Below are 27,899 nucleotides of genomic sequence, written 5' to 3' on the forward strand. Positions count from 1 at the left end.
GAAGCAAGAGTTGAAGACGTTTTTCATGACTAGAAAATGGCAACAATGTCCGCCACACGCCGCGTGTTTTTCTATCGCCTCAGGAGAAAATAAAATAAAATCCCTAACACCCCACCCCCACCCCCAAAACAGTAATAAATTAAATCTTATTAAAACAGATATAAAAGTTCTTCAAGTGTAAGAATTTATCATGCAAACGAGCAGGGCGGTTTGGGCCGAGAAACGACGCGTTGTGGCGTGTCCGTTCACCGCATCCAACATTAATTTCGGCCAACGAAATGGGACGAAAAACCCGAGAGGACGATGGTTTGAGGTACCACTGAAACATCGGGATGGGATCGGGTCTACGAAGACACCGGAGGCTCTGGGTGAAGTTAGGCCTCAAGGATTTGTCAAGCGGAACAATCTCGTTTTGTAAAAAGATTTGTCATCTGCAAATTTGAAAGAACCTGAAAGGATCTGGGTGGATTACCAAAGTCTGAATAATGTCCATGCTACCCAGGAAACGTGATTTTTTTTTTTTTTTTTTACTGTAATGGAGACATTTTGATTACTTCTCGTAATATATTTCACAGCCTTTTTAGACTCGCAAAAGAGCGGTGGCTTAGAGGTGGCGCTCTCGTCTCACCATCGGGAGGCTGTGAGTTCAATCCTAGGTAGAGGCAGATATTTCTCTTCTCTGGGCACAATGAGAATATATGTGCTGGACAAAACTCCGTTTTGGCAACAGGAGGGGCATCTGGCCAGTAAACATTCAGCTCCATTCAGTTGTCCAGACTCCGCCTGGCAAGGGATTATGGGGTAAATGACCCCATAAAACCTTTAGACCCACAAAACCTTTTGGATACTCGTTCATCAAACCTCGCCCCGATCAGAATTAATGCTCTCCTCACAACCTGCCGTTTACTCGCCCGGGAGGAACCCGCGTCCTTCTACGCCTTTGTGTAAATAGCACTTCCTCGATGGAGCCGCCGACACAGCTACAGTTCCGGTAACGGTGGGCTTCTGCCAAATTCTTTAATTCCCTGAAGAATTCGCTTCATATGACCCACTTTCGTTATCCCCAAATCCTACAAGGGAAAAGACAGATTCATTCACAGAAATTCAGGTTAGTAGAACATCATTTAACTTTTGGCAATAAAGCTCGTTTAGAGAGCGTCCATTGTAGACAATTAGTCAATCCTTCCCCCCCCCCACACACACACACATATCAACTTATTTAGACAGAGTGGTGCGGTGCCCCTAGAGGTGGAGCTGTCACCTCACAAGCAGGAGTTTACAAGTTCGATCCTAGGTAGAGGCAGGCATTTCTCTCTCTGGGCACAATGAGAATGTATCCGCTGAACAAAACACCGCATTGGCGACAGGAAGAGCATCTGGCCATTAAAACACTCTGCTCGCGCCATTCAGTTGCCGAGACTCCACCTCTCAAGGGATTATGGGGTCATTAAATCATGAAAATATCAACTTATATTAGACACTGAATTGTGTTTCGGAGGAAAAGTTTTGTAAAAGAAGTGGTGCTGTCTATTTTCTCCCCTGCATTCTGTATTTCTTAGATTTTAGACATACATTCTTGATTTGTCTCCCTGGAATGTGGAATGACACCAGATCAAGTTTTACTAGTATCCACATTTGTTTCTTGAACGGCATTATGGAAGTTACGGCTTACTTCCGTAGCATCTTCAAGTAGCCAGCAAGGAAGGCAACTAAAATAACCAGCAACAATCTTAAATAACAGAGGAAGCATTAGGAAATCTAGCAGAACAAAATAGACAAATAAACAAAAAATAAAAACCTCATGTATAAATCAGAGGCAGGTTACTATTGGTTAGGGCGAACCGGTAGTGATATTTTGGCCTCGACTGCTGAACCGGCAGCAACCCAGGCTGGCCACGCCCTCAAGCCAGTTCCCAAATCATCACTGCTGTTAGGTTTTGAGTAGCTTTTTCATGTTCTGCGCATGCACAGAACAATTTGCAGTCAACTGTGAACCTGCAGAGCATGTGTCTGGGGCATGCGCAAAGCGCATGCGAAGCAAACCAGGAGCAACGCCGTATCAGCAACCCATTCTCGTATAAATATTGATTTTAGATCACAGAGAAAACCTCTTATGCATGGTGTCGTCATACAACAAAGTGGTTTTTGTTCTGTTTTTAAAGAAATATGGTTGGAGGCACAACTTTGTAGGATTTCAAGTTCAGAAATCAGGGACGATCTGTAAAAACTCCAGACTGGTGTGAAAACAGTCGAGGAAAGCAGAAATACATTTCTTTTAAAACAAAACAGGTGATTGCATCTTGATATCCCTCTAAAAGTTTACAATGCGGTCTTCAGTTTATGACTGTAAGGGACCGGGTTCGTTATGCAATCATTACGTTGTGACATTTGTCACACTTTTAATGGCCTTTTTATTGCGGTGGTCCTTAAGTGAATCTGCCGTTGTTAAGAGAACGCTGTTCTCATTGTTTGCTGGGGGGGCTGTTTTTTGCTGGAAATACGGAAGCAAACGCCAGCTTTCCGCAAAAATATTACACAGGCGGTCCTCAACGTACGACCACAATTGAGAATTTTCTGTTGCTAAGCGAGACAGTCATTAAGTGAGTTTTCCCCGTTTTACAGCCTTTCTTGTCACAGATGTGAAGTGAGTCACTGCAGTTGTTAAATTAGCGACACGGTCGCTAAGTGAATCTGGCCTCCCCGTCGACTTTGCCCGTCGCAAAAGGGGAAATCCCATGACCCTGGGGGCGCTGCAACCGTCATTAAGTGCATGCCAAGTGACTCTGGGGATGCTGCAACCGTCGTCAGTGTGAAAAACAGTCGTAAGTCACTTTTTTTTGCAGTGCCATTGCAACTTTGAAAGGTGACTAAATGAACTGTAAGTCGAGAACTTATCTGTAAACCCCAGTGGCCCCATCTGCACCCCATGAGCCGAGGTGGCGCAGTGGTTAAATGCAGCACTGCAGGCTACTTCAGCTGACTGCATTTCTGCAGTTCGGCTGTTCAAGTCTCACCGGCTCAGGGTTGACTCAGCCTTCCATCCTTCCGAGGTGGGTGAAATGAGGAACCCGGATTGTTGTTGGGGGCAATATGCTGACTCTGTAAACCGCTTAGAGAGGCCTATAAAAGCACCATAAAGTGGTATACAAGTCTAAGTGCTATTGCTCTTCCTTCCTTCCTTCCTTCCTTCCTTCCTTCCTTCCTTCCTTCCTTCCTTTCCTCCCTCCCTCCCTCCCTCCCTCCCTCCTTCCTTCCTTCCCTCCCTCCCTCCCTCCCTCCTCCCTCCCTTCTTTCCTCCTTCCCTCAGCCTTCCATCCTTCCGAGGTGGGTCAAATGAGGACCCGGATTGTTGTTGGGGGCGATAGGCTGACTCTGTAAACCGCTTAGAGAGGGCCGAAAGCCCTAGGAAGCGGTATATAAGTCTAACTGCTATTGCTATTGCAGGATGCTACAAACCACCATCCATGTGGGCCAGTTCAGTTGCTAAGTGCTCGAATGGTAAACATTAACCATGGAGACAGCAGCCCTTCAAACTGGGTCATCTAAGTACATTTTGGGGGGAGGGGGTTCAGATCACACAGAGCCCTACCCAAGGCCACTGCTGGTAGCGCATGGAGTCCCAAAAGTGCTTTTTTCGGGAGGCCACTGGGCTTCCTTGGTTTTCCTTTGAAGATGTTTCGCTTCTCATCCAAGAAGCTTCTTCATCTCTGAGTGGAAGATGTAAAATGGAAGGATTCCACTCAGAGCTGAAGAGGCTTCTTGGATGAGAAGCAAAACATCTTCAAAGGAAGAAAAAAACAAACCAGAAAGTCCAGTTTTCTCCTCTTGAAAAAAAGCACCTTTAGGAGGGCCTGGAGGACGGAGACTGTCCATTGACCATCAGCTCACAGAGTAACTCGTGTGTAAGTTTCAAGAGTTTTACCTCCTGCCTTGCTGGCTTTAAAACCTCCAGCGTCCTTCAGCGTTCAAAATCCAGAATAGCAATAGCAATAGCAGTTAGACTTATATACCGCTTCACAGGGCTTTCAGCCCTCTCTAAGCGGTTTACAGAGTCAGCATTTCGCCCCCAACAACAATCCGGGTCCTCATTTCACCCACCTCCGAAGGATGGAAGGCTGAGTCAACCCTGAGCCGGTGAGATTAGAACCGCTGAACTGCAGATAACAGTCAGCTGAAGTGGCCTGCAGTACTGCACCCTAACCACTGCGCCACCTTAGTCTGCATTTTCCTAGTAATGCACTGCTGCCCTCCTATGCTCACTCCAATTAATGCTGCCACTGACCGGTTCCAGTTTACGACGGGCTGTCAGCAGAGCGACACAACAAGAGCTCACAGCCGCGTCAAACTTGGCTACTCAAGAGATTTTTGGGGATCAATAGGATCTTCCCTGAAATTAATAAACGTAATTGGTTATCCTCCACTTTCTCTTCTCCTAAACCCCACAAGGATATATGAAGACGGGTAATGCTCAAGGCACCATATTCATTTAGTGACCGTCCGAAGTTACAGCAGCCCTGAAATAAGTGACTTCCGACCGTTGTTCAAACTTACGACCTTTGCAGCATCACAAGGATCAAAATTCACACACTTAGCAACCGACTCACCTTTATGACAGTCACAGTTTCCCCGGGCTCATGTTAATCCCCTTTTGTGATGATCTAACCAGCAAAGTCAGTTGGAGGAGCCGAGGTGGCGCAGTGGTTAGGGTGCAGCACTGCAGGCCACTTCAGCTGACTGTTATCTGCAGTTCAGCGGTTCTAATCTCACCGGCTCAAGGTTGACTCAGCCTTCCATCCTTCCGAGGTGGGTGAAATGAGGACCCAGACTGTGGGGGCGATATGCTGACTCTGTAAACCGCTTAGAGAGGGCTGAAAGCCCTATGAAGCGGTATATAAGTCTAACTGCTATTGCTATCTATCATCTATCTATCTATCTATCTATCTATCTATCTATCTATCTATCTATCTATCTATCTATCTATCTATCTCTGTCTGTCTGTCTTTCTGTCCGTCCATCCATCCATCCATCCATCCATCCATCCATCCATCCATATCTCTTATCTATCTATCTAGAGCCGAGGTGACGCAGTGGTTAGGGTGTAGTACTGCAGACCACTTCAGCTGACTGCTATCTGCAGTTCAGCGGTTCTAATCTCACCGGCTCAGGGTTGACTCAGCCTTCCATCCTTCCGAGGTGGGTGAAATGAGGACCCGGATTGTTGTTGGGGGCGATATGCTGACTCTGTAAACCGCTTAGAGAGGGCTGAAAGCCCTATGAAGCGGTATATAAGTCTAATTAATAAATTAATAACTAAATAAGTCATTGGGGAAAAGCCAGATTCGCTTAACGACCGCGTGACTAATTTAACAACTGCAGGGATTCACTCAACAACGGTGGCAAGAAAGGTCGTAGAATGGGGCAAGGCTCCATTAAGAACTGTTTCACTTAGCAATGGATACTATGCGCTCCACTGTGGACTTACTCCAGTAACGTCAGTAGTGTAGAGAGTTGTACGGCTAAACACACGAAAGTTACTACTACGAGACAAAAACCTTTCGAAGATATTTTACCCGCCTTCTTTGGGCTTCTTTGGGTACGTGGACTTCTTTCAGCATTGTGCAAGGGTTTATTAATCATTTGGAAGCCTACAAGAGAGTGTTTCTCAAACGTGGCGACTTTAAGTCCTGTGGGCTTCAACTCCTGGGGGATTCTGGGAGTTGAAGTCCACAACAGGACTTAAAGTCGCCAAGGTTGAGAAACCCCGCTACAAGAGCACAAACGCAGCATCCGCCTGCAGCTCTTTAAAGCAGCCGTGTCCTCATCCAGAATCACATGGCTGGTCTCTGTAATCGAGGAAAAGGTGCGGCTGCTTTAAAGAGCTACACAAGGATGCTATTTTTGCTCTCGGAATCAAATCCAGAGCTCTAATTGCTATATTGATCGTTTGATATTCACTCCCTGTTCTCTGTTAGTCCCCAAACCAACTTAAATGCTTCTTTTAACATGCAAGCTGGATGTTAAATCTCTCTCTCTCTCTCTCTCTCCCTCCCTCCCTCCCTCCCTCTCCCCCACTCTCTCTTTGGACTCTAAGGTCCAATTTTGTTATTCTATTCTATTCTATTCCATTCCATATCTCTATTTATCCTATCTATCTATCTATCTATCTATCTATCTATCTATCTATCTATCTATCTATCTATCTCCATATCTCTATTTATCCTATCTATCTATCTATCTATCTATCTATCTATCTATCTATCTATCTATCTATCTATCTATCTCCATATCTCTATTTATCCTATCTATCTATCTATCTATCTATCTATCTATCTATCTCCATATCTCTATTTATCCTATCTATCTATCTACCTATCTATCTCCATATCTCTATTTATCCTATCTATCTATCTATCTATCTATCTATCTATCTATCTATCTATCTATCTCCATATCTCTATTTATCCTATCTATCTATCTATCTATCTATCTATCTATCTATCTATCCATCTATCCATCCATCCATCCATCCATCCATCCATCCATCCATCCATCCTATGGGGTTGAACTTAAGGTCCTAACTTTGTTATTCTATTCTATTTTATTCTATTCCATTCCATTCCATTCCATTCCATTCCATTCCATTCCATTCCATATCTCTATCTCTATCTCTATCTCTATCTCTATCTCTATCTCTATCTATCTATCTATCTATCTATCTATCTATCTATCTATCATCTATCTATCTATCCTATGGGGTTGAACTCTAAGTTCCTAACTTTGTTATTCTATTCTATTCTATTCTATTCTATTCCATTCCATTCCATTCTCTATCTCTATTTATCCTATCATCTATCATCTATCTATCTATCTATCTATCTATCTATCTATCTATCTATCTATCATCTATCTATTTCCTCTATGGGGTTGGACTCTTAAGGTCCAACTTTGTTATTCTATTCCAATCCATTCCATTCCTCCCTCCCTCCCTCCCTCCCTCCCTCCCTCTCTCTTAGACAATTTGTGTTTTCATAGATTAGGAAGCCGGGCGAGGTACACATAAACATACACATACAAATAACAGTAAACAAAAAAACACAATGAAACCCACGCTGAACAAAATAAGAGCTTGTTTGATTCCCCTCTTCTTTGGGGCAGCCCCTCAAACGCTGGGATATGGCTATCCCATCCCCTGGTCCTGCATTTCTCTAGAATAGCCAAACTCGAATCCTGCAACCGTTCATATGTGTTGGTTCCAGCCCTTTAATCATCTTAGTTGCTCTTCTCTGAAGACTTTTTCCAAAGTCTCAACCTCTTCTTTTGTAAACGGGGTGAGACCAAAACTGGATGTAGTATTCCAGTTTTGTGGCCTCGCTATGGATTTATAAAGCGGATCTAATACTTCGCGTGATTTTGATTCTATGCCTCTGTTTATACCAGTGTTTCCCCACCTTGGCAACTTGAAGATGTCCGGACTTCAACTCCCAGAATTCCCCAGCCAGCATTCGCTGGCTGGGGAATTCTGGGAGTTGAAGTCCAGACATCTTCAAGTGGCCAAGGTTGAGAAACACTGGTTTATACAACCAAGAATTATGTCAGCTTTTTTGGGGCCGCCGCTTCACACGGCTGGCTCTCGTTAAAAGAGTCTTTTTCAGAAGGAAAATACTTCCCTTCTTATTTTTATCCGGCAGAGAAATTCAGCCTAACAGGCGATCCGTTTTTCGGCCAGGTGTGTTATGCAGGGTTTAGTGTTAAAAAGCCAGCTACAAGCACATCGCTGGGATGGGGGAAAGAGAGAGAGAGAAAGCTTCCATCCATTCTTTGAGACGCTCGTAAGCAGAAAAAGTAGCACGACGCCATATACCTTCAGGTCTCTTCTCTCCAGGTGCAAAAGCTCGGCCCCTCGGATGTCGTGGCTGACGAACGTTTCTTTGTATTCTCCAAACTCAGCAGGTCCAGCCAAGCAGCGACTTCATCCGGGCCCCATTTCTGAACTACCAAAGTTAAGAGCAAAACCCCCTTAATGTTTTTTTCCCCGCATGCTGGGCTGCACGACAAGCAGAAAAGGTTAGGCCTTTAGAGAGGGCGAGAAACAGAGGAGAGAGCAAGGGGGTGATAGCGGAAGTGGGAGTCACGTTGGGATGGGCAGCAGCTTCTGACATGCGGGTTAAAAGGAGGGGGAGCCCAGGAATCTGAAGGCTGCCTGGATTTTAGCCATGCTCTTGGCTCCAACATCCAGCTACGCCGTCAAGCTACTCGATGCCAACTCATTAGCTTGGCTAATTAGGATTGGGGGGGGGGTGTCTCTGTACGTATTCCAGGAGGGGCAAATTGCAATAGATTGTTTTCAATTAAAGTGAATAGTTTGTTGGTTGAAATGAGGGGATCCTTGGTGCTAGCACTGATGATGTTACCTGGTTTGAATAATGAAGCTCAGAGAGCACCCCCACGGTCCTCTCCCCCTTCCTCCCCTCTCTGCAAACCCCACTCCCTTCTAGCACTGATGATGTTACCTAGTTGGGTAATGAAATATCTGCAAGAAAATCACCAAGCTCAGAGAGCACCAAGGACCCCACAGTCTTCCTTCTCCCTCCTCCTCCTCCTCCTCCTCCTCTTCCTCCTCTTCCTCCTCCTCCTCCTCTCCTCTTCCTCCTCCTCCTTCTCCTCCTCCTCTTCTTCTTCCTCTTCCTCCCCCTCTCCCTCCTCCTCTTCTCCTCCTCCTCCTCCTCCTCTTCCTCCTCCTCCTCCTTTTCTTCTTCCTCCTCCTCCTCCTCCTTTTCTTCTTCCTCCTCCTCCTCCTTCCTCCTCCTCCTCCTCTTCCTCCTCCTCTTCCTTCTCCTCCTCCTCTTCTTCTTCCTTCTCCTCCTCCTCTTCTTCCTCCTCCTCCTCCTCCTCTTCTTCTCCACCTCCTCCTCTTCCTCCTCCTCTTCCTCCTCCTCCTCCTTTTCCTCCTCCTCTTCCTTCTCCTCCTCCTCTTCTTCCTCCTCCTCCTCTTCCTCCTCCCCTCCTCCTTCCTCCTCCTCCTCCTCCTCCTCCTTCTCCTCCTCCTCCTCTCTCTACCTCTTCCTCTATTACCTAGTTTGGGTAATGAAACATCTGCAAAAAAACAACAGCCCAAGCTCAGAGAACATCAAGGACCCATCAATATACGGATTGAAATGCAAACAGCTGCCACGTTTCATTCAAGCATTACTTCTTTCACCAGGTCAAATAAGGTAAAAAGTAAAGGCAAAGGTTCCCCTCGCACATATGTGCTAGTCGTTCCTGACTCTAGGGGCAGTGCTCATCTCAGTTTCGAAGCCGAAGAGCCAGCGCTGTCTGAAGACGCCTCCGTGGTCATGTGGCCGGCATGACTCAATGTCGAAGGAGCACAGAAACGCTGTTCCCTTCCCACCAAAGGTGGTTCCTATTTTTCTACTTGCATTTTTAATCTGCTTTTGAACTGCTAGGATGGCAGAAGCTGGGACAAGTCACAGGAGCTCATTCCGTTATGCGGCGCTAGGGATTCGAACCGCCGAACTGCCGACATTTCTGATGGACGAGCTCAGCGTCTTAACCACTGAGCCACCACATCCCATAGTCAAATAAACTTCGAATAAAGTTCTACACATATGTGTGGCTCATAGGAGAAAGGATTTTAATACTGAAGGAGGCATGGAAAAGCAATCGGGTCTGTGCTTTATCAAAATTTATCCCAGGATACCTCCAAGGAATTCCAAAGTCAATCATTTCAATTATATCCCTGCAATTAATTAAAAAATCTTCCCCTGGCATTTTTTTTTAGCACTTCGAAACTGAAATCCTGGTATGATGTCGTGTTAAAAAAAACAGGACTTATGTTTTTAGTGCCTAATGCAACTGCAGCAATGAGAAAGTGATAAAAAATAAATGTTCTGCGGAGCTTCAGTATCTAAAAAAGTGTTATTCTTCGTTTAGATAATAGTTTCTATACTGAGCTTTCTGTAGAGGAAACCTTGAACAATGTAGGAATTAGTAGCATGTTCTGGAGAAGAAGAACGCATTCACAGAGGGCATCGGTTAAGTTTTCTCTCTTGTGGTAGTTAGATAGTCCACTGTCAAGACACTTTGAGGACTTGGCTGAATTTGCTAGAGAAGACCAGTAAGAGAGCACATAGTGTCTTTAAAAGAAACTCAATGGCTTGCTAATGCTTGAAGAACATCTACGAACTGTCAAGGGACTGCATCTTCTAGAGAAGACCAGTAAGATAGCACATAGTGTCTTTAAAAGAAACTCAATGGCTTGCTAAAGCTTGAAGAACATCTACGAACTGTCAAGGGACTTCATCTTCTAGAGAACACCAGTAAGATAGCACATAGTGTCTTCAACAGAAACTCAATGGCTTGCTAAAGCTTGAAGAACATCTACGAACTGTCAAGGGACTGCATCTTCTAGAGAAGACCAGTAAGATAGCACATAGTGTCTTTAAAAGAAACTCAATGGCTTGCTAAAGCTTGAAGAACATCTACGAGCTGTCAAGGGACTGCATCTTCTAGAGAAGACCAGTAAGATAGCACATAGTGTCTTTAAAAGAAACTCAATGGCTTGCTAAAGCTTGAAGAACATCTACGAACTGCCAAGGGACTTCATCTTCTAGAGAAGACCAGTAAGATAGCACATAGTGTCTTCAACAGAAACTCAATGGCTTGCTAAAGCTTGAAGAACATCTACGAGCTGTCAAGGGACTGCATCTTCTAGAGAAGACCAGTAAGATAGCACATAGTGTCTTTAAAAGAAACTCAATGGCTTGCTAAAGCTTGAAGAACATCTACGAACTGCCAAGGGACTTCATCTTCTAGAGAAGACCAGTAAGATAGCACATAGTGTCTTCAACAGAAACTCAATGGCTTGCTAATGCTTGAAGAACATCTAAGAACTGTCAAGGGACTGCATCTTCTTGAGAGGACCAGTAAGATAGCACATAGTGTCTTTAAAAGAAACTCAATGGCTTGCTAAAGCTTGAAGAACATCTACGAGCTGTCAAGGGACTGCATCTTCTAGAGAAGACCAGTAAGATAGCACATAGTGTCTTTAAAAGAAACTCAATGGCTTGCTAAAGCTTGAAGAACATCTAAGAACTTTTAAGTGGCCTCCTTAAGCCATGATATTTATACATCCTTGACCCGCAAGTCGATGTAAGGGACAACTTTCTCGTGGGATAAAGCAACTTCAAGTCATCATGAAGATGGACTAACAAGGAAGCCCAAGACAATATGCTCGGTGCATATTGTGCTACACACACACAGTCCACTCACAACCTTGTCTCTTCAAATCAACAATATTTTTGAAAACATACCAGGCTGGGTGCTAGTCTTCTGTTTTTGAACCTTTTCCTTTTTAAACTTTGGCACTATACGAAACATGGTACTTCGGCTGTTTCTTTTACAGTATTCCAAAGGGGGATCCTAAAAAATAATAATAATAATAATCATCATCATTTTTTTCTCTTTCTTCATTTGATGCATCCACCAGTTTATTTGTTAAAATAAGGAGACCAAATAATCAGGAGATTAAACTATAATATATTTTTTTAAAATAACGACTCTTATTTATTCAGTACAAGATGCGCTTCGTTGAAAAGGATGATTATAAGTCTCCAAAAGGTAAAAGACAATGGATAATCTTGATCAGATGAAAGAAAAATGAAGTTATCTTTCTTTTTTTTCTTTTTTTCTTTTTTGGTAGTAAAAGGGGGGGGCAGTGAAGATTGGGGCTTGTGTGCGAGAATTCCACCCACCTCGTCATCATTGATCTGCAGAATATAGCAGAGCCAAGGGATTTCGGCCAACTTTCTCAATTCAGCCTCCAGATTGTGCACCGCCGACACCAGCAACTCCTCGCAAGGGGATTCCAATTGCTACCAAAACAGAAAATTATAATTTTGTTAGACCGGATTGTCTTAATGATTGTCTATATCACCTCTCTATATTTATGTAGCTATATAGTTAGATCATCTATCTATAATCTGTCAATCAACTCTCTGAGGTGTCCTGGGCACTGACCCAGGACTCATTATTTCAGCCCTGAGCTACAAATATTCCTTTTTGCTAGTATCAACTATTTAGCTTCAATCATCTGTCATTATCTATTATCTGTCTATCTGTCTGTCTGTCTATCTACCGGTATCTATCTATCTCTCTGTCTGTCTGTCCATCTATCTATCCTCCATCTATCTGTCTGTCTGTCTGTCTGTCTATCTTCCATCTATCTATCTGTCTGTCTGTCTGTCTGTCTCTGTCTGTCCGTCCATCCATCCGTCTGTCTGTCTATCTTCCTTTCATCCATCCATCAACTATCTATCTATCTATCTATCTATCTATCTATCTATCTATCTATCTATCTATCTATCTATCTTCTATCTATCTGTATGTCTATCTTCTATCTATCTATCTATCTATCTATCTATCTTCCATCTATCTATCGATTTATCTATCTATCTATCTGTATGTCTATCTTCCATCTATCTATCTATCTATCTATCTATCTATCTATCTATCTATCTATCTATCTTCTATCTATCTATCTATCTATCTATCTCTATCTTCTATCTATCTATCTATCTATCTATCTATCTATCTATCTATCTATCTATCTATCTTCCATCTGTCTGTCTGTCTGTCTGTCTATCTATCTTCTATCTATCTATCTATCTTCTATCTATCTATCTTCCTATCTATCTATCTATCTATCTATCTATCTATCTATCTATCTATCTATCTATCTAGCTAGCTAGCTAGCTAGCTAGCTAGCTAGCTATCTAGCTATCTAGCTATCTAGCTATCTAGCTATCTAGCTATCTAGCTATCTAGCTAGCTATCTTTAGTGGGATCGCTCCACTAAAGCAGAATTGGATAGTCAAGAAAACCAGGGGGGGTGGTGAAGAGAAGGGTTTGGGTCTGGAAAGAGTGGAAGGAGGCTATGGGTTTCCAACGCCACTGTAAAGAAATACTTCAGGGATTCTTTCGGGCCAATATCACCGTTTGAGAAATGGCAGATCATTGTCTTACCAGCAAGACTTTTCCAACTAACAAGGATTCTGTTTCGTCATGTAACGCCTTCACGGTGGCAGCGATTTCTAGCGCGGTGTTTCTGCTAAGGCCCTGCAGAGGAGGGGGGGGAAAATAAACCATGAAGGTCCCAGCTGTACATTTAATTAGAGGCAGCCCTGTACAACTGTTCCTTTAGTGAGCAAACAGTGTGAGGGGAGCTCACGCACAGCACCAAGCACCCCAAAAAGGGAGCACTTCGCACGCACGCTCGTCTGGGCCATGACCAGGGAGAGGAGCTGCCCAGGGGACATCGTGTGCCAGGCAATGAACTTCCGGTTCCCAGTGCATGCATGCGCGCCAGCTAGCAAGTTTTCCAGTTACTGTTGCGCATGCTTATACACCGATCAGCTGCCAGCCGCACATGCGCATGCCGGAGAACAGAAGACCAGCTGCTCCGCTTTCCCGCATTGCTCGCACACACAAAGGCCAGCTGATGGTCGGGTGCTCATGCGTGTCAGAACACCCGAAGAGGAACGGGCAACGCCACCTGTGCCAGGCGACATGACTCTGTGTGCCACTTCGGGCACGTGTGACCATCATTTCAGACAAATGGCTCTCCAACATCTTCTTAAAGACTTCCAGTGTTGGAGCATTCACAACTTCTGGAGGCAACTTCTGTTCCACTGATTCATTGTTCTAACTGTCAGGAAATTTCTCCTTTGTTCTAAGTTGCTTCTCTCCTTGATTAGTTTCCACCCGTTACTTCTTGTCCTGCCCTCAGGTGCCTTGGAGAATAGTTTGATTCCCTCTTCTTTGTGGCAACCCCTGAGATATTGGAAGGCTGCTATCCTGTCTCCCCTGGTCCTTCTTTTCATTAAACGAGACATCCCCAGTTCCTGCAACCGTTCTTCATACGTTTTAGCCTCCAGTCCCCTAATCCTCTTTGTTGCTCTTCTCTGCACTCTTTCTAGAGTCTCCACATCTTTTCTACATCGTGGCGACCAAAACTGAATGCAGGATTCCAAGTGTGGCCTTATTACCAAGGCCTTATAAAGTGGTATCAACACTTCACGTGACCTCGATTCTTATTGAGAACGTATTTGAAGACAAATCTTTCTCTTTTTTCGCCCTCACCTCTGGGAATTTTGGACCACCCTTGGTTAAAGCGTGAGAACAGGCATTCACCGCATGGGCCAGTTCTTGCTCCAAGAGGCTGTGAGTTTTGGCAGCTTCACATATCCTGTGGGAAAGAGCAGATTGGGGAAGGGGGGGATAAAAGAGAAAGAGAATTTAAAAGCCCAGAAAATGTGTTGGTTATTTATTTATCAAACTCATTAAGCTGCCCGTCTCCGATATACGACTCTGGGTGGCTTTAAAACAGAATCAAAACAATAAAAAGTACAGTAACCAGAGTTAAAAAGAGTCATAGATATAGTCAGTCCTCGACATACGACCACAACTGAGCCCCAAATTTCCATTGCTAAGCGAGACGTTTCCTGAGGGAGTTTTGCCTCGATTTTACGACCTTTCTTGCCACGGTCTTTAAATGAATCCCTGCTACTATTTAGCAACACGGTTGTTAAGTGAATCTGGCTTCCCCGTTGACTTTGTTGGTCAGGAGGTCGCAAAAGCGGATCAGGTGACCCCCGGGACGCTGCAACCGTCGTAAATGCGAGTCAGTTGCCAAGCGTTTTGAATTCCGATTGTGTGACCATGGGGAGGCTTGCAACGGTCGTAAGTGTGAAAAACAGTCATAAGTCACTTTTTCCAGTGCCGTTGTAACTTCAAACGGTCACTAAACGAACTGTCGTAAGTTGAGGACTGCCAGTATTTTTAAAAAAAAAAAAGAGGAAAAAAACAAGAAAATCCACTCGCCTTTTGGGGGAAAAAAACATTTTTGAGACAACGATAACCTGATGGATTCAGAAGCCCCATAAAGAAGGCATGAAATGATTAACCACTTTTAATCTCAAAGGGGCTTTTTCAGGAGGCAACTGGACTTTCTTCTTTTTTTTCTTTCGAAGACGTTTCGCTTCTCATCCAAGAAGCTTCTTCAGCTCTGACCGGATGGTGGGGATGAAGATGATGAGAAGGGAAACATTTTCAAAAGGAAAAAACAAGGATGTCCAGTTGCTTCCTGAAAAAAAGCCCCATTAGGACAATCATGACCTGAATGATGGAGAATCTCTACAGACCTTTTGCTATATAATTTGGGATGGAGACCCTTGGAATGGGGTGGGAGGAGGAAGGGATTTCCAGAGGGAAAAAAATTGCAGACTACAGGAACCATTTGCACCACTCAGGTGACCCTAAGGACACAGAGAAACCTCCAAGTGGCCTCAATGACCCTCTAAAAGGATGCAAATGACCAGCTTTGTCTGCAAGGAATACAAATCCTTCCATTCCCTAACATCCAGTCAGAGCTGAAGAAGCTTCTTGGATGAGAAGCAAAAGAATTCCAGTTGCCTTTTTAAAAAGCCCCTTTGGGACAACCTGGACCTGGATGACTTGAGGATCTCTACAGATTTTTTGCCCTGAGTCTCCTCCTCACCTGGTGATCAGCTCTTCCGCCACCTGAGAACAAGCCTGGAGCTGCGCCGTCTCTTCCTCCGAAGCCAGTTCCACCGCCTGGTGCGGATACAACGGAGACCGCAACCCTGGTTTGCAAGAATCGCACTTCTGTTTATCTTCCCAGGATTTTAACGTACTTTCAAAGGCCTGTTCAGAATTGGGAAGAAATAAATACATCGGGTATTATTGAAGGCACAGCACAGTCGGGCATTCGTAGTCTAGTAGTTTAACGGTGCACCTTGCAATGAAAAAATGACAAAAGACTTTGCTCTCTCTCTCTTTCTCCCCCCCCCCTCCCTCCCTCCCCCCCTCTCTCTCATCATTTCTTGAAAACTGGCAAAGATGGGTCTTAAAATCCAGAGGAATCACACAAACCTCATTAAGAATCTGGACATGTATATATGTATATTAGTGTGTGTGTGTGTGTGTGTGTGTGTGTCTATGTCTGTGTCTGGGGTGTGTGTACGTGTGTGGGTGTGTGTAGATGAGAGACAGATAGATAGATAGATGGATGATAGCAATCAAGATAGATGGATAGATGGATGGATGGATGGATGGATGGATGGATGGATGGATGGATGGATGGATGGATGGATGGATGGACGGGTGGACAGAGAGATAGATAGATGATAGATAGATAAATAGATAGATAGATAGACAGACAGACAGACAGACAGACAGACAAACAGATGATAGATAGACAGATGGATGGATGGATGGATGATAGATAATAGATAAATGATAGATAGATAGATAGATAGATAGATAGATAGATAGATAGATAGATAGATAGATAGATAGATAGATAGATAGATAGATAGATAGATAGATAGACAGACAGACAGACAGACAGATGATAGATAGACAGAATGGATGGATGGATGATAGATAGATAGATAATAGATAGATAAATGATAGATAGATAGATAGATAGATAGATAGATAGATAGATAGATAGATAGATAGATAGATAGATAGATAGATATAGATGATAGATGGATGGATGGATGGATGGAGAGATCAATAAATAGATGGATAGATGGAGAGATGATAGATAGATGATAGATAGATAGATAGATAGATAGATAGATAGATAGATAGATGATAGATAGATAGATAGATAGATATAGAGTGAAATAGATAGATAAATGGATGGATGGATGGATGGAGAGATACAGCAATAAAGAGATAGATGGATAGATAGATAGATAGATGATAGATAGATGACAGACAGACAGACAGACAGACAGACAGACAGACAGTGAAATAGTTAGATAAATAGATGGATGGATGGGTGGATGGATAAAGAGATAGAGTTAGTGATACACAAACACCAGAGAGCCTCCTAACATTTGAGAAACAGATTTGGCTTTAAAATGGTTTTGAAACCAGTGTGTTTCTCCTCCTCCAGTCAGAAGATTGCAAAAGGGGATCGTGTGACCCTGGGACTCTGCAACTCTCATCAATATGAATCAGCTGCCGAGCATCTGAATTTGGATCAGGTGACTGTGGGGTCGTAAGTATGAAAAACCTGCCCAAAGTCCCCTTTTTTTCCCCACCGGCGTTGTAACTCTGAGCAGTCACTAAAGGAACTCTTGCAACCTGCATTATCCCTGCTTTTTTATTATTATGGTCTCTGTGTGTTAGGAGAAAGACACACACACACCCCGTCCCCCTCCGACGTACTCTGTCTCGCGTGAGCATCTGCGCTCTGTTCTTGTGCACAATTTTAATGATCCCTGGGGGCTGGATCCAAGCTTCCCCATCGACCTGAACGGGGACGCCTTCATCCCCAAGGATGGTGATCTTCACCGCCCTGCACTGGAAAAGAGTAAAGAGATTTCAGCCCACCGGAAGACGTTCAAGCAGATTCCCACCAAGGACGGTGGCTCCTCTCCAGGCCAGGGGTGGGATTCACATTTTTTTCCCACTACCGGTTCCGTGGGCGTGGCTTGGTGGGCGTGGCAGGGGAAGGATACTGCAAAATCCCCGTGTCCTCCCGATCAGCTGGGAGGCAGAGAATAGATGGGGGTGAAGAAATTTGCACACTAAATAAGCAAACTAATGGTCTCCTGCAAACTCCACTCCCCTTTCGCTCCTCTTTTATTCCCTCTGGGAGGGGCCATTCACCGTCCACCTGTGGCCTTTACTCCCAAGTCGACCCCTGTCCTTTAGCTGTTCCCTTCGTCTGGCAACAGGCCCCAGCTGTTCTTCTGCCTCACTGATGTCTGACTCTGAAGGCAGCGGATAACTGTCACATGGCCCTGGCCCCATCTCTGCCTCCGACCCAGACCCCTCGTCAGAGCCTTCCCCAGAATCCAGGACTGGCCCAAGGAAGCCGAGGTGGCGCAGTGGTTAGGGTGCAGTACTGCAGGCCACTTCAGCTGACTGTTATCTGCAGTTCGGCGGTTCAAATCTCACTGGCTCAGGGTTGACTCAGCCTTCCATCCTTCCGAGGTGGGTGAAATGAGGACCCAGACTGTGGGGGCGATAATGCTGACTCTGTAAACCACTTAGAGAGAGCTGAAAGCCCTATGAAGCGGTATATAAGTCTAACTGCTATTGCTATTGCTATCCTCCCCAACCCTCCTCACTGTCCGAATCTGCTGCCAGGTCCACTAACCACTGGCGGACCACAATAATAGGGAACGCTCTCATTTCCTTTTCTCTGGGCATCAGACAAACCTGGGCTATTCTATGATGTTGGAGCTTGATCACCCGGGAAACGGCCATCTGCATGCTGCCAAATACCGCCACCACCTCCAAGATTTTATCATCGAACGATGGCGCCCCAAAGATCTGGAGAAGAAAGAGAAATCTTTTATGCCTTGTGTGTCAGGCCTGCAGCCATCTTTTCTTTTGATTCTTTGGCCTGCCACACTTTCTATTATTCTGCGAGGCATTTTCTATCGTGGGAAAATGGGAGGCGGGATTGTATGGAGTTAGATGCTATGTAGCCATAACAACATTCTTTCTAGAGAGCCAAGGTCATCCTTGGTCTCTGCACCTCTGCTCCTGACCGGAACTGGATGGGTGGAAGCTGCCAGCATGGCAGTGGGAGATTGGACCATGGGATGGGCTTGTGTGGGAGGGGGCAAGATCTTGAACTTTCAACTGGGTGGGGAAAACCGGGAAGCTTTCAGATTCGGGTTTTCCCAGATGTGCCAACACGGCTCTCTTCATAAATTGGGACTTTGAGGAATCCTTTGCCTTGGACTCTGATTCACTTTTGGATGCTATTTCGAACCCCGACACTGTGATTCACATTTGTATATTCCAACATTTGCATTCTGGCCCTGAAGTCATTCAGGGACTATTATAGAGCCGAGGTGGCGCAGTGGTTAGAGAGCAGCACTGCAGGCTACTTCAGCTGACTGCAGTTCTGCAGTTCGGCTGTTCAAATCTCACCAGGCTCAGGGTTGACTCAGCCTTCCATCCTTCCGAGGTGGGTAAAATGAGGACCCGGATTGTTGTTGGGGGCAATATGTTGACTCTGTAAACCCGCTGAGAGAGGGCTGAAAGCCCCATGAAGCGGTATATAAGTCTAACTGCTATGGCTATTGCTATTATTAAGTTTTTCACTCCAGGTTATAAATCGGCATTTCTTAAATATCGGAGAAGGTAGAGGTTTGGAACGGAACTGTCATTTTAAAGGTCACTACCAAAGTATTGGAAAGAATTACTGTTCACAGAGTTGGGGCTGGAATCTTTTGTCAGAATATGAGAACCTTTGGGCTGCTGGAAAGGCCAACAATGCATGTACCATTTATCAAAGCTATTTAGAGAAGGAGCAAGAGAAGAGTTTCTCTGTCAACTGCCAACCATCCCTTTCGCAGCCTGAAGCGAAACCCACGTCGAAAGCATCTTATACAGATAGGCACAATGAGTCGTGGTTAGAATGCAGGATTGCAGGCAAAAATTCTGCTCACAGCCAGGAAGTTCGATCCTGACCGGCTCAAGGTTGACTCAGCCTTCCGTCCTTCCGAGGTGGGTAAAATGAGGACCCAGATTGTTGGGGGCAAGAGGCTGGCTCTGTCAACAGCTTAGAGTGGGCTGTAAAACCACTGTGAAGTGGTATGTAAGTCTAAGTGCTATTCCTATAGCTCTTCCTTTTCTCCTTCCTTTTCTCCTTCCTTCCTTCCTTCCTTCCTTCCTTCCTTCCGTTGTTAGAATGCAGTATTGCAGGTAACTCACTGCTAGCAGTAAGATCCTGCCTGGCTCGAGGTTGATTCAGCCTTCCAATCTTCCCAGGTGGGTAAAATGAGGACCAAGATTGTTGGGGGCAAGAGGCTGACTTTGTAAATGGCTTAGAGTGAGCGTAAAAGCACTGTGAAGTGGTATATAAGTCTAAGTGCTATTGCTATTGCTCTTCCTTCTTTCCTTTCTTCCTTCCTTCCTTCCCAATGGTTAGAATGCACAATTGCTAGCTAACTCTGCCCACTGCGAGGAAGTTTGATCCTGACCAGTTCAAGGTTGACTCAGCCTTCCCTCCTTCAAAGTTGGATAAAATGAGGACCCAGATTGTTGGGGGCCAGAGGCTGACTTTGTAAACGGCTTAGAGAGGGCTGGGAAGCCATTGTGAAGCAGAGTATAAGTCTACTGCTATTTTCACAGTCCCGTATGCTGGAATTGGTGACCCTTGGAGAACTGTGTGCAACAGAATTTCATTTTATTGTGTGCCGATCATTGTACACCCAATGTGACAGTGAAATTATTCTAAGTTTGTCCCCATGGTCACATGATCAAAATTCCAATGCTTGACAACCAATTCACATTTACGGCGGTTTCAGTGGTCATGACTTTCTGACAAGCCAAGCCAACGGGGAATCCAGATTCACTTAACAACCGAGTGACTTACTTAACAACTGCGGTGGTTCGCCTAACCGCTGTGACAAGAAAGGTTGTAAAATGTGGCAAAATTCACTTAGGAAATGTCTCACTTAGCAACAGAAATGTTGGGATCAATCGTGGTTGTAAATCGAGGACTTGGGAAGAGCAAGACTTACATCATCTTCCTTGGTCCCACCCCAGAAATTTGTCCCACCAGCGTAGCTTGGGATGTTCAAAACAGCTATGCCTTGAAGACTCGGAAGAGGAATATATTGTCCATCGCACTGCAAGGCATAAAACACTGTATAAATAAGCACAGAAGCATCCTGGGGTTTCCATTAATCACAGATATAGGTTAGACTTGAAAACTAACTTATAAGAGCCGTGGTGGCACAGTGGTTAGAATGCGCTATTGCAGGCTAAACTCTGCCCACAGCCAGGAAGTTCGATACGGATCAGATAAGGCTGACTCAGCCTCCCATCCTTCCGAGGTCAGTAACATGAGAAGCCAGGGCATTGGGGAGCAATATGCTGACTCTGTAAACCACTTAGAGAGTGCTGTAAAGCGGTATATAAGTCTAAGTGCTATTGCTATTGCTCAGTGGTGAAATTCAAATTTTTTTTACTACCGGTTCTGTGGGCGTGGCTCGGTGGGTGTGATGTGACTTGGTGGGCGTGGTGTGGCTTGGTGGGCACGGCAGGGGAAGGATACTGCAAAATCCCCATTCCCTCCCCACTCCAGGGGAAGGATACTGCAAAATCCCCATTCCCTCCCCACTCCAGGGGAAGGATACTGCAAAATCTCCATTCCTTCCCCACTCCAGGGGAAGGATACTGCAAAATCTCCATTCCTTCCCCACTCCTGGGAAAAGATACTGCAAAATCTCCATTCCCTCCCCACTCCAGGGGAAGGATACTGCAAAATCTCCATTCCCTCCCCACTCCAGGGGAAGGATACTGCAAAATCCCCATTCCCTCCCCACTCCAGGGGAAGGATACTGCAAAATCCCCATTCCCTCCCCACTCCAGGGGAAGGATACTGCAAAATCTCCATTCCCTCCCCACTCCAGGGGAAGGATACTGCAAAATCCCCATTCCCTCCCCACTCCAGGGGAAGGATACTGCAAAATCCCCATTCCCTCCCCACTCCAGGGGAAGGATACTGCAAAATCCCCATTCCCTCCCCACTCCAGGGGAAGGATACTGCAAAATCCCCATTCCCTCCCCACTCCAGGGGAAGGATACTGCAAAATCTCCATTCCCTCCCCTCTCCAGGGGAAGGATACTGCAAAATCTCCATTCCTTCCCCACTCCAGGGGAAGGATACTGCAAAATCTGCATTTTCCCCTGATCAGCTGGGGCTCGGGAGGCAGTGAATAGATGGGGGCAGGGGCCAACCAGAGGTTGCATTTGCTGGTTCTCTGAACTACTCAAAATTTCTGCTACCGGTTCTCCAGAACCTGTCAGAACCTGCTGGATTTCACCCCTGCTATTGCTACGTTATCTAGCTTCCTTGCTTAGCCAGGATGTCCTGCGCATGTTTTAGTCATGGACTTCCGATCCTTGAGATAACAGCCTTCCATTCTACAACGGCCACAGAAGTAAAGGAGAACAGTTCTCTAATATTAGAAATATCCTCTAGATTTCTACTGAGGCCACCAGAGGCTACAGCAAGACCTTCAGCCAACAGATGGTTCCAAATTTGATTCTGACACATCATCATCTCCATTTAACGACCCCATAATCCCTTGCAGGGTGGAGTCTGGGCAACTGATTGCATGCAGAGCCATATTTGGTGCCACGCCAGCCGTCGGTCGCATGCACGCATCGGCCAGCTGATTTTTCGCCCTTCTGGAGGGCCAGGGGAAGCTGTTTTCGCCCTCCCCAGGCTTCAGGAAAGCCTCCGGAGCCCGGGGAGGGGTTGCACACTCATGCATGGGGGCGGGGGTCGTGTGTGCATGCACAGGTGGGCGGGGAGATTGAGTGGGCGCGCACACATGCACGAGAGCGGGCACGCACGGAATAGCAATCTTGGCACGCCGTCAGAAAAAGATTTCCCATCCCGGTAATACACCATAGGCCACCTTTCAAAATGGCCTCTAAATTACAGGTACGAAGACTTCCCCCACGGCTTCCCAAAGTCCACATTCCATCACAACATGCGGGTCAAGATGGGGCATAAATGCCACGAGTGAATAAAGGTGGTTTAATTTTAGTATGCGGCTGGACTTTTGTCTATTTCTAATACCATCACCATATAGTTTTATGTCCCATGTCAATGCCAATAGATCAGGGGTGAAATGCTCTGAAGTCTGCTACCGGTTTGCTTCCTGTGTGCATGTGCACTTCCCACACATGTGGGCCGTTCCCCCAAACCAGTAGTAAAAAAGTACTACCAGTTCCGACGGTCAGCTCTGCGACAATCAGCTGTGCTGCATGGGTTTTTTTACTAACAGTTTGGGTGAACCAGTAGCATTTTTACTACCAGTTTGGGCAAACCTGTAGCATTTTTACTACCAGTTTGGGTGAACCTGTAGCATTTTTACTACCAGTTTGGGCAAACCTGTAGCATTTTTACTACCAGTTTGGGCAAACCAGTAGCAATTTTTACTACGGTTTGGGCGAACTTGTATCATTTTTTACAACCGGTACGGGTGAACTTGTAGCATTGTTTACAACCAGTTTGGGCGGAACCTGTAGCATTTTTTACTACCAGCTTGGGTGAACCTGTAGCATTTTTACTACCAGTTTGGGTGAACCTGTAGCATTTTTTACTACCAGTTTGGGTGAACCTGTAGCATTTTTTACTACCAGTTTGGGTGAACCTGTAGCATTTTTACTACCAGTTTGGGCGAACCTGTAGCATTTTTTACTACCAGTTTGGGTGAACCTATAGCATTTTTTACTACCGGTTCAGGCGAACCAGTAGCATTTTTACTATCAATTTGGGCGAACCTGTAGCATTTTTTTACTACCGGTTCAGGCGAACCAGTAACATTTTTTACTACCAGTATGAGCGAACCTGTACCATTTTTTACTACAGGTTCGGGCAAACTGGTAGCATTTTTTACTACTGGTTCGGGCGAACCGGTCCAAAGCAGTAGCATTTCACCCATGCAACATTTAGAAACCAAACTCCGATCAAAATACCTCAAAGCATCAAAAGGTAAACAGATTCATTTTGCTTCAGGGAGACATGAGACAAACGGCGTGTCGGGGAGTTTAAGCCTTACCTCGAGTTGAACTTTCTGCTCTAGGTTTTTGTAAGTCCGTTGTAGCAATTCTTTCGTCCCAAGGACCCCATACCACATCATGTTCTTGGTCCTACTTCTGAAAGGAAAAAACACTTGGGGTCACACCTTAAAGGCCTGGAATTAACCGCTCAGAAACATTCAGTAAGACGTCAACACCCCCCCACCCCACCCCCGCCTAGATGTTAAAGAAAACACACAACTCGCAACCACAATTGAGCCCAGCAAAATTTCCATCACTAAACAAGAACCACCCTTTGGTGAGTTGTGAGTTGTGCCCGGTTTCTTTCTTGACAAGGTTGTTAAGCAAATCACAGCAGTTGCTAATTTAGTGAGCTGGTTGTTAATTTGGCTTCCCCGTGGACTTTTGCTTGCCTAAAGGTCGCAAAATGGGATCAGGTCACACACACACACACACAAAAACACACACACACGCACCTCGAGGCCCTGCAACTGTCATAAGCACACGCCAGTTGCCCAGCCTCTGAATTTTGATCATGTGACCGTGGGAATGCTGGAACTGTCCAAAGTATGAAAAAAACGGTCACATTTTTCAGTGCTGTTGTAACTTTGGTCACTAAACGGATGGTTGCAACTTGAGGACTAGCTGTAGTTTGTTCAAGAAGAGTAATTCAACTCCTCAACATGACTCACCTGCATTTTTCAGGGTGCTCTTCCCTCTTGTTGTTAAATTCCAATGAAATCTTCGCATCCAACCCGATGCCGAAATAATTGTTCATGACGCACTTCTCTGAGTAGCCTTCCCTGTACACAAATGCACAACTCCTGTTGGTAATAGCACACGGAGGAAGCACACACAGGGGACACAAACAAACAGCACAGTGCTAAGGTTCTTTTTTAGAGCAATCCCGAACTTCTTATCCTATCCTAAAGGGGTAATTGGGGACATGGTGGCTCAGTGGCTAAGACGCTGAGCTTGTCCATCAGGTCAGTGGTTTGGCGGTTCGAATCTCTAGCATAGCAGAGTGAGCTCCCGTGACTTGTCCCAGCTTCTGCCAACCTAGCAGTTCGAAAGCATGTAAAAAAATGCAAGTAATAAAATAGGAGCCACCTTTGGTGGGAAGGGAACAGTGTTGCGTGCGCCTTCGGCATTGAGTCATGCTGGCTACATGACCACGGAGACGTCTTTGGATAGCGCTGGCTCTTCGGCTTTGAAACGGAGATGAGCAATAGCAGTAATAGCAGTAGACTTATATACCGCTTCATAGGCCTTTCAGGCCTCTCTAAGCGGTTTACAGAGAGTCAGTATATTGCCCCCAACAATCTGGGTCCTCATTTTACCCACCTCGGAAGGATGGAAGGCTGAGTCAACCCTGAGCCGGTGAGATTTGAACCGCTGACCTGCTGATCTAGCAGTAGCCTGCAGTGCTGCATTTAACCACTGCGCCACCTTGGCTCTTGGCAACACCCCCTAGAGTCGGGAATGACTAGCACATATGTGTGAGGGGAACCTTTACCTTTAGAGGGATAATCGTAGTGGTCTGAGGATGGAAGGGTCTTAAGATTGCCTAACAATCCAGATTCAAGAGGGAAGAAAGTGATTTGGATTGCACAGAAGTCCTCGTAAGGCCCCTATCAGCATTTTCTTAAATCTAGAACCCTGGACAACCTAGGAGAAAATGCTATTTTTATGACCAATTTTGTGGCAGTTGTTAAAGCAAACACCACAGTGGTTAAGCTAACCCAATGTTCGCTGTGGGAATAAGGGACCAGTCCTAAGTTGATAACTACTTGTAATACGGTGAAGGTTGGGTGGCTAGTCCTAATTCTCTAGAGGTAGTAAATGAGCTCTAGGCATGTCTACTTATACCAGTCCCAAAACAGACACTGTGGTTTTGAATACGACATCCAGTTTTGGTCGCCATTCAAAATTGTTGAGACTCCAGAAAGTGTGCATTGAAGAGCAACAAAGATGATTAGGGGACTGGAGGCTAAAACATACTAAGAATGGTTGCTAGAACTGGATATGTCTAGTTTAATGAAAAGAAGGACTAGGGGAGACATGATAGGAGTCTTCCAATATCTCAGGGGCTGCCCCAAAGAAGAGGGAGTCAAGCTATTCTCCAAAGCACCTGAGGGCAGGACAAGAAGCAATGGGTGGAAACTAATCAAGGAGAGAAGCAACTCAGAACCAAGGAGAAATTTCCTGACAGTTAGAACAATCAATCATTGGAACAGAAGTTGCCTCCAGAAGTTGTGAATGCCCCAACACTGGAAGTCTTTAAGAAGATGTTGGATAGCCATTTGTCTGAAACCGTATAGGGTTTCCTGCCTAGGCAGGGGGTTGGACTAGAAGACCACCAAGGTCCCTTCCAACTCTGCTATTGTATTGTATTGTGTTGATTAGGGGACTGGAGGCTAAACATATGAAGAACGGTTGCAGGAACTGGGAATGTCTAGTTTAATGAAAAGAAGGACCAGGGGAGACATGATAGCAGTCTTCCAATATCTCAGGGGCTGCCCCAAAGAAGAGGGAGTCAAGCTATTCTCCAAAGCACCTGAGGGTAGAACAAGAAGCAATGGGTGGAAACTAATCAACCTAGAACTAAGGAGAAATTTCCTGACAGTGAGGACAATTAACCAGTGGAACAATTTGCCTTCAGAAGTTGTGAATGCTCCAACACTGGATATTTTTCAGAAGAGCAGGGGATTGGATTAGAAGACCTCTAAGGTCCCTTCCAACTGATTATTCTAGTCTAGTCTAGTCTATCCTACTCCATTCTCTACTTCAGGGGTCTTCAAAGTTGGCAAGTCTAAGACTTATGGACTTCAACTCCCAGAATTCCTCATGCTGGTTGAGGAATTCTGATAATTGAAGTCCATAAATCTTAGACTTGCCAAGTTTGGAGACCTCCTCCTCTATTACATGTGAATTTCACAGCAGGAGGAACCTCTTGCCCCAAATCTTGCCAATCTTCTGTTTCTTATTCTTGTTAAAACTCTTAAGGACTCCAAGAACCATATGCAGCTTCCTGAGATAACCGAAGACCTTTTGTTTACAACCCAAAAATCAATACAAATATTTTTCCCTTACACGAATTAGGAATTCTGCCACCTGAGATGGAAGGACTCAAACAGAAGGTGTCTTAGAAAACGCCTGAGACCTCTTGCATTTAAATACTCTCTCATGAACATAATAGCATCAAATATTAATACTGTAAAAAAAAGAAAAGAATGCCCATTAAATGAGGAAGGAGCAAGAATCAAACTTGTTTCTTACAGCGATTCTGGGTCAGGATCTATGAAAGGGGTGGCACCGTACGCATCAAAGTTTGCCAGTAACATTTTGCTGATAATGGAGCTTCCCGCAATAGAGGCAGCGAGGCCCGCTCTCAGCCCTGATTGGAAAATGGGGGGAAAATAGATGTTTTAATTAGATATTTAAGCCATTTAGGAATCAATTCACAAGTTAAAAATCTTGCATCTCCGGGAAATGTTCAATGAACCAGATAAAATATCAGAGATAAAACTGCTGTGACCCAGCTCCCCAAATACGAGAAACACTGTGACGTCAACTCAAAAAGTGTCCTTTATTAGGAATGCTGGCAAAAAGTTTATCTCACAGGCTAACAAGTCCGCCTGGCAGGAGAGATGAGCAGTTGTCTGCCACATCTATTCATCTCCGCCCCCTGCCTTTGATCCCCAGAGCTCGGGTGGGGCTTCGCTAGCAGCAGTGGCTCTTCCGTCCCAAGGACCGGCCCATAGATTTCCACTACTCTCCTCTCCTCTGTCTTCTGCGCATCTGTGCATCAAGCACTGGACCCAGCTGTTCCGCCTCTTCCTCATCAGCCACCTCCAGACCTGGGGGCTGTTGACTCTCCATCTATCTATCCATCCATCCATCCATCCATCCATCCATCCATCCACCCACCCATCCACCCATCCACCTATCCTCTCTCTTTCCTATCTATCTGCCTGCCTATCTGCCTGCCTCCTAGCTACTGATCTATCTATCATCTGTCTGTCTGTATATCTATCTATTATCTATCTATCTATCTATCTATCTATCTATCTATTTATCTATTATCTATCATCTACCTACCTACCTATCTATCTACCTACCCACCCACCCATCCATCAACCTATCCTCTATCCTATCTATCTCTCTCTCTATCTATCTATCCATCCATCCATCCATCTATCTATCTATCTATCCATCCTTCCATCCATCCATCCAGCTAGCAACCTATCATCTATCTATCTATCTATCTATCTATCTAT

General features: G+C 45.1%; 1 protein-coding gene across 1 annotated transcript in view; it reads right to left on the reverse strand.

Moving 5' to 3' along the window:
* Window positions 1-524: 524 nt before the first annotated feature.
* Window positions 525-27,899, reverse strand: part of DGKH (diacylglycerol kinase eta) — a 57,509-nt gene continuing 30,134 nt past the window's right edge. The window contains 14 exon segments of the mRNA XM_087726956.1: window positions 525-1,070; window positions 7,862-7,941; window positions 7,944-7,991; window positions 11,313-11,421; window positions 11,754-11,873; window positions 13,024-13,116; window positions 14,140-14,245; window positions 15,557-15,723; window positions 17,263-17,397; window positions 18,262-18,375; window positions 20,583-20,690; window positions 23,640-23,736; window positions 24,312-24,422; window positions 26,899-27,016. Coding sequence (XP_087583082.1) covers window positions 981-1,070; window positions 7,862-7,941; window positions 7,944-7,991; window positions 11,313-11,421; window positions 11,754-11,873; window positions 13,024-13,116; window positions 14,140-14,245; window positions 15,557-15,723; window positions 17,263-17,397; window positions 18,262-18,375; window positions 20,583-20,690; window positions 23,640-23,736; window positions 24,312-24,422; window positions 26,899-27,016 — 1,496 coding nt within the window. The 3' untranslated portion in view covers window positions 525-980.

This window comes from Thamnophis sirtalis, unplaced genomic scaffold, assembly GCF_051295495.1.
Source record: "Thamnophis sirtalis isolate CommonGarterSnake01/CBP01778 unplaced genomic scaffold, rThaSir2_p1.2 scaffold_12, whole genome shotgun sequence".
In the NCBI taxonomy this organism is placed as follows: domain Eukaryota; kingdom Metazoa; phylum Chordata; class Lepidosauria; order Squamata; family Natricidae; genus Thamnophis; species Thamnophis sirtalis.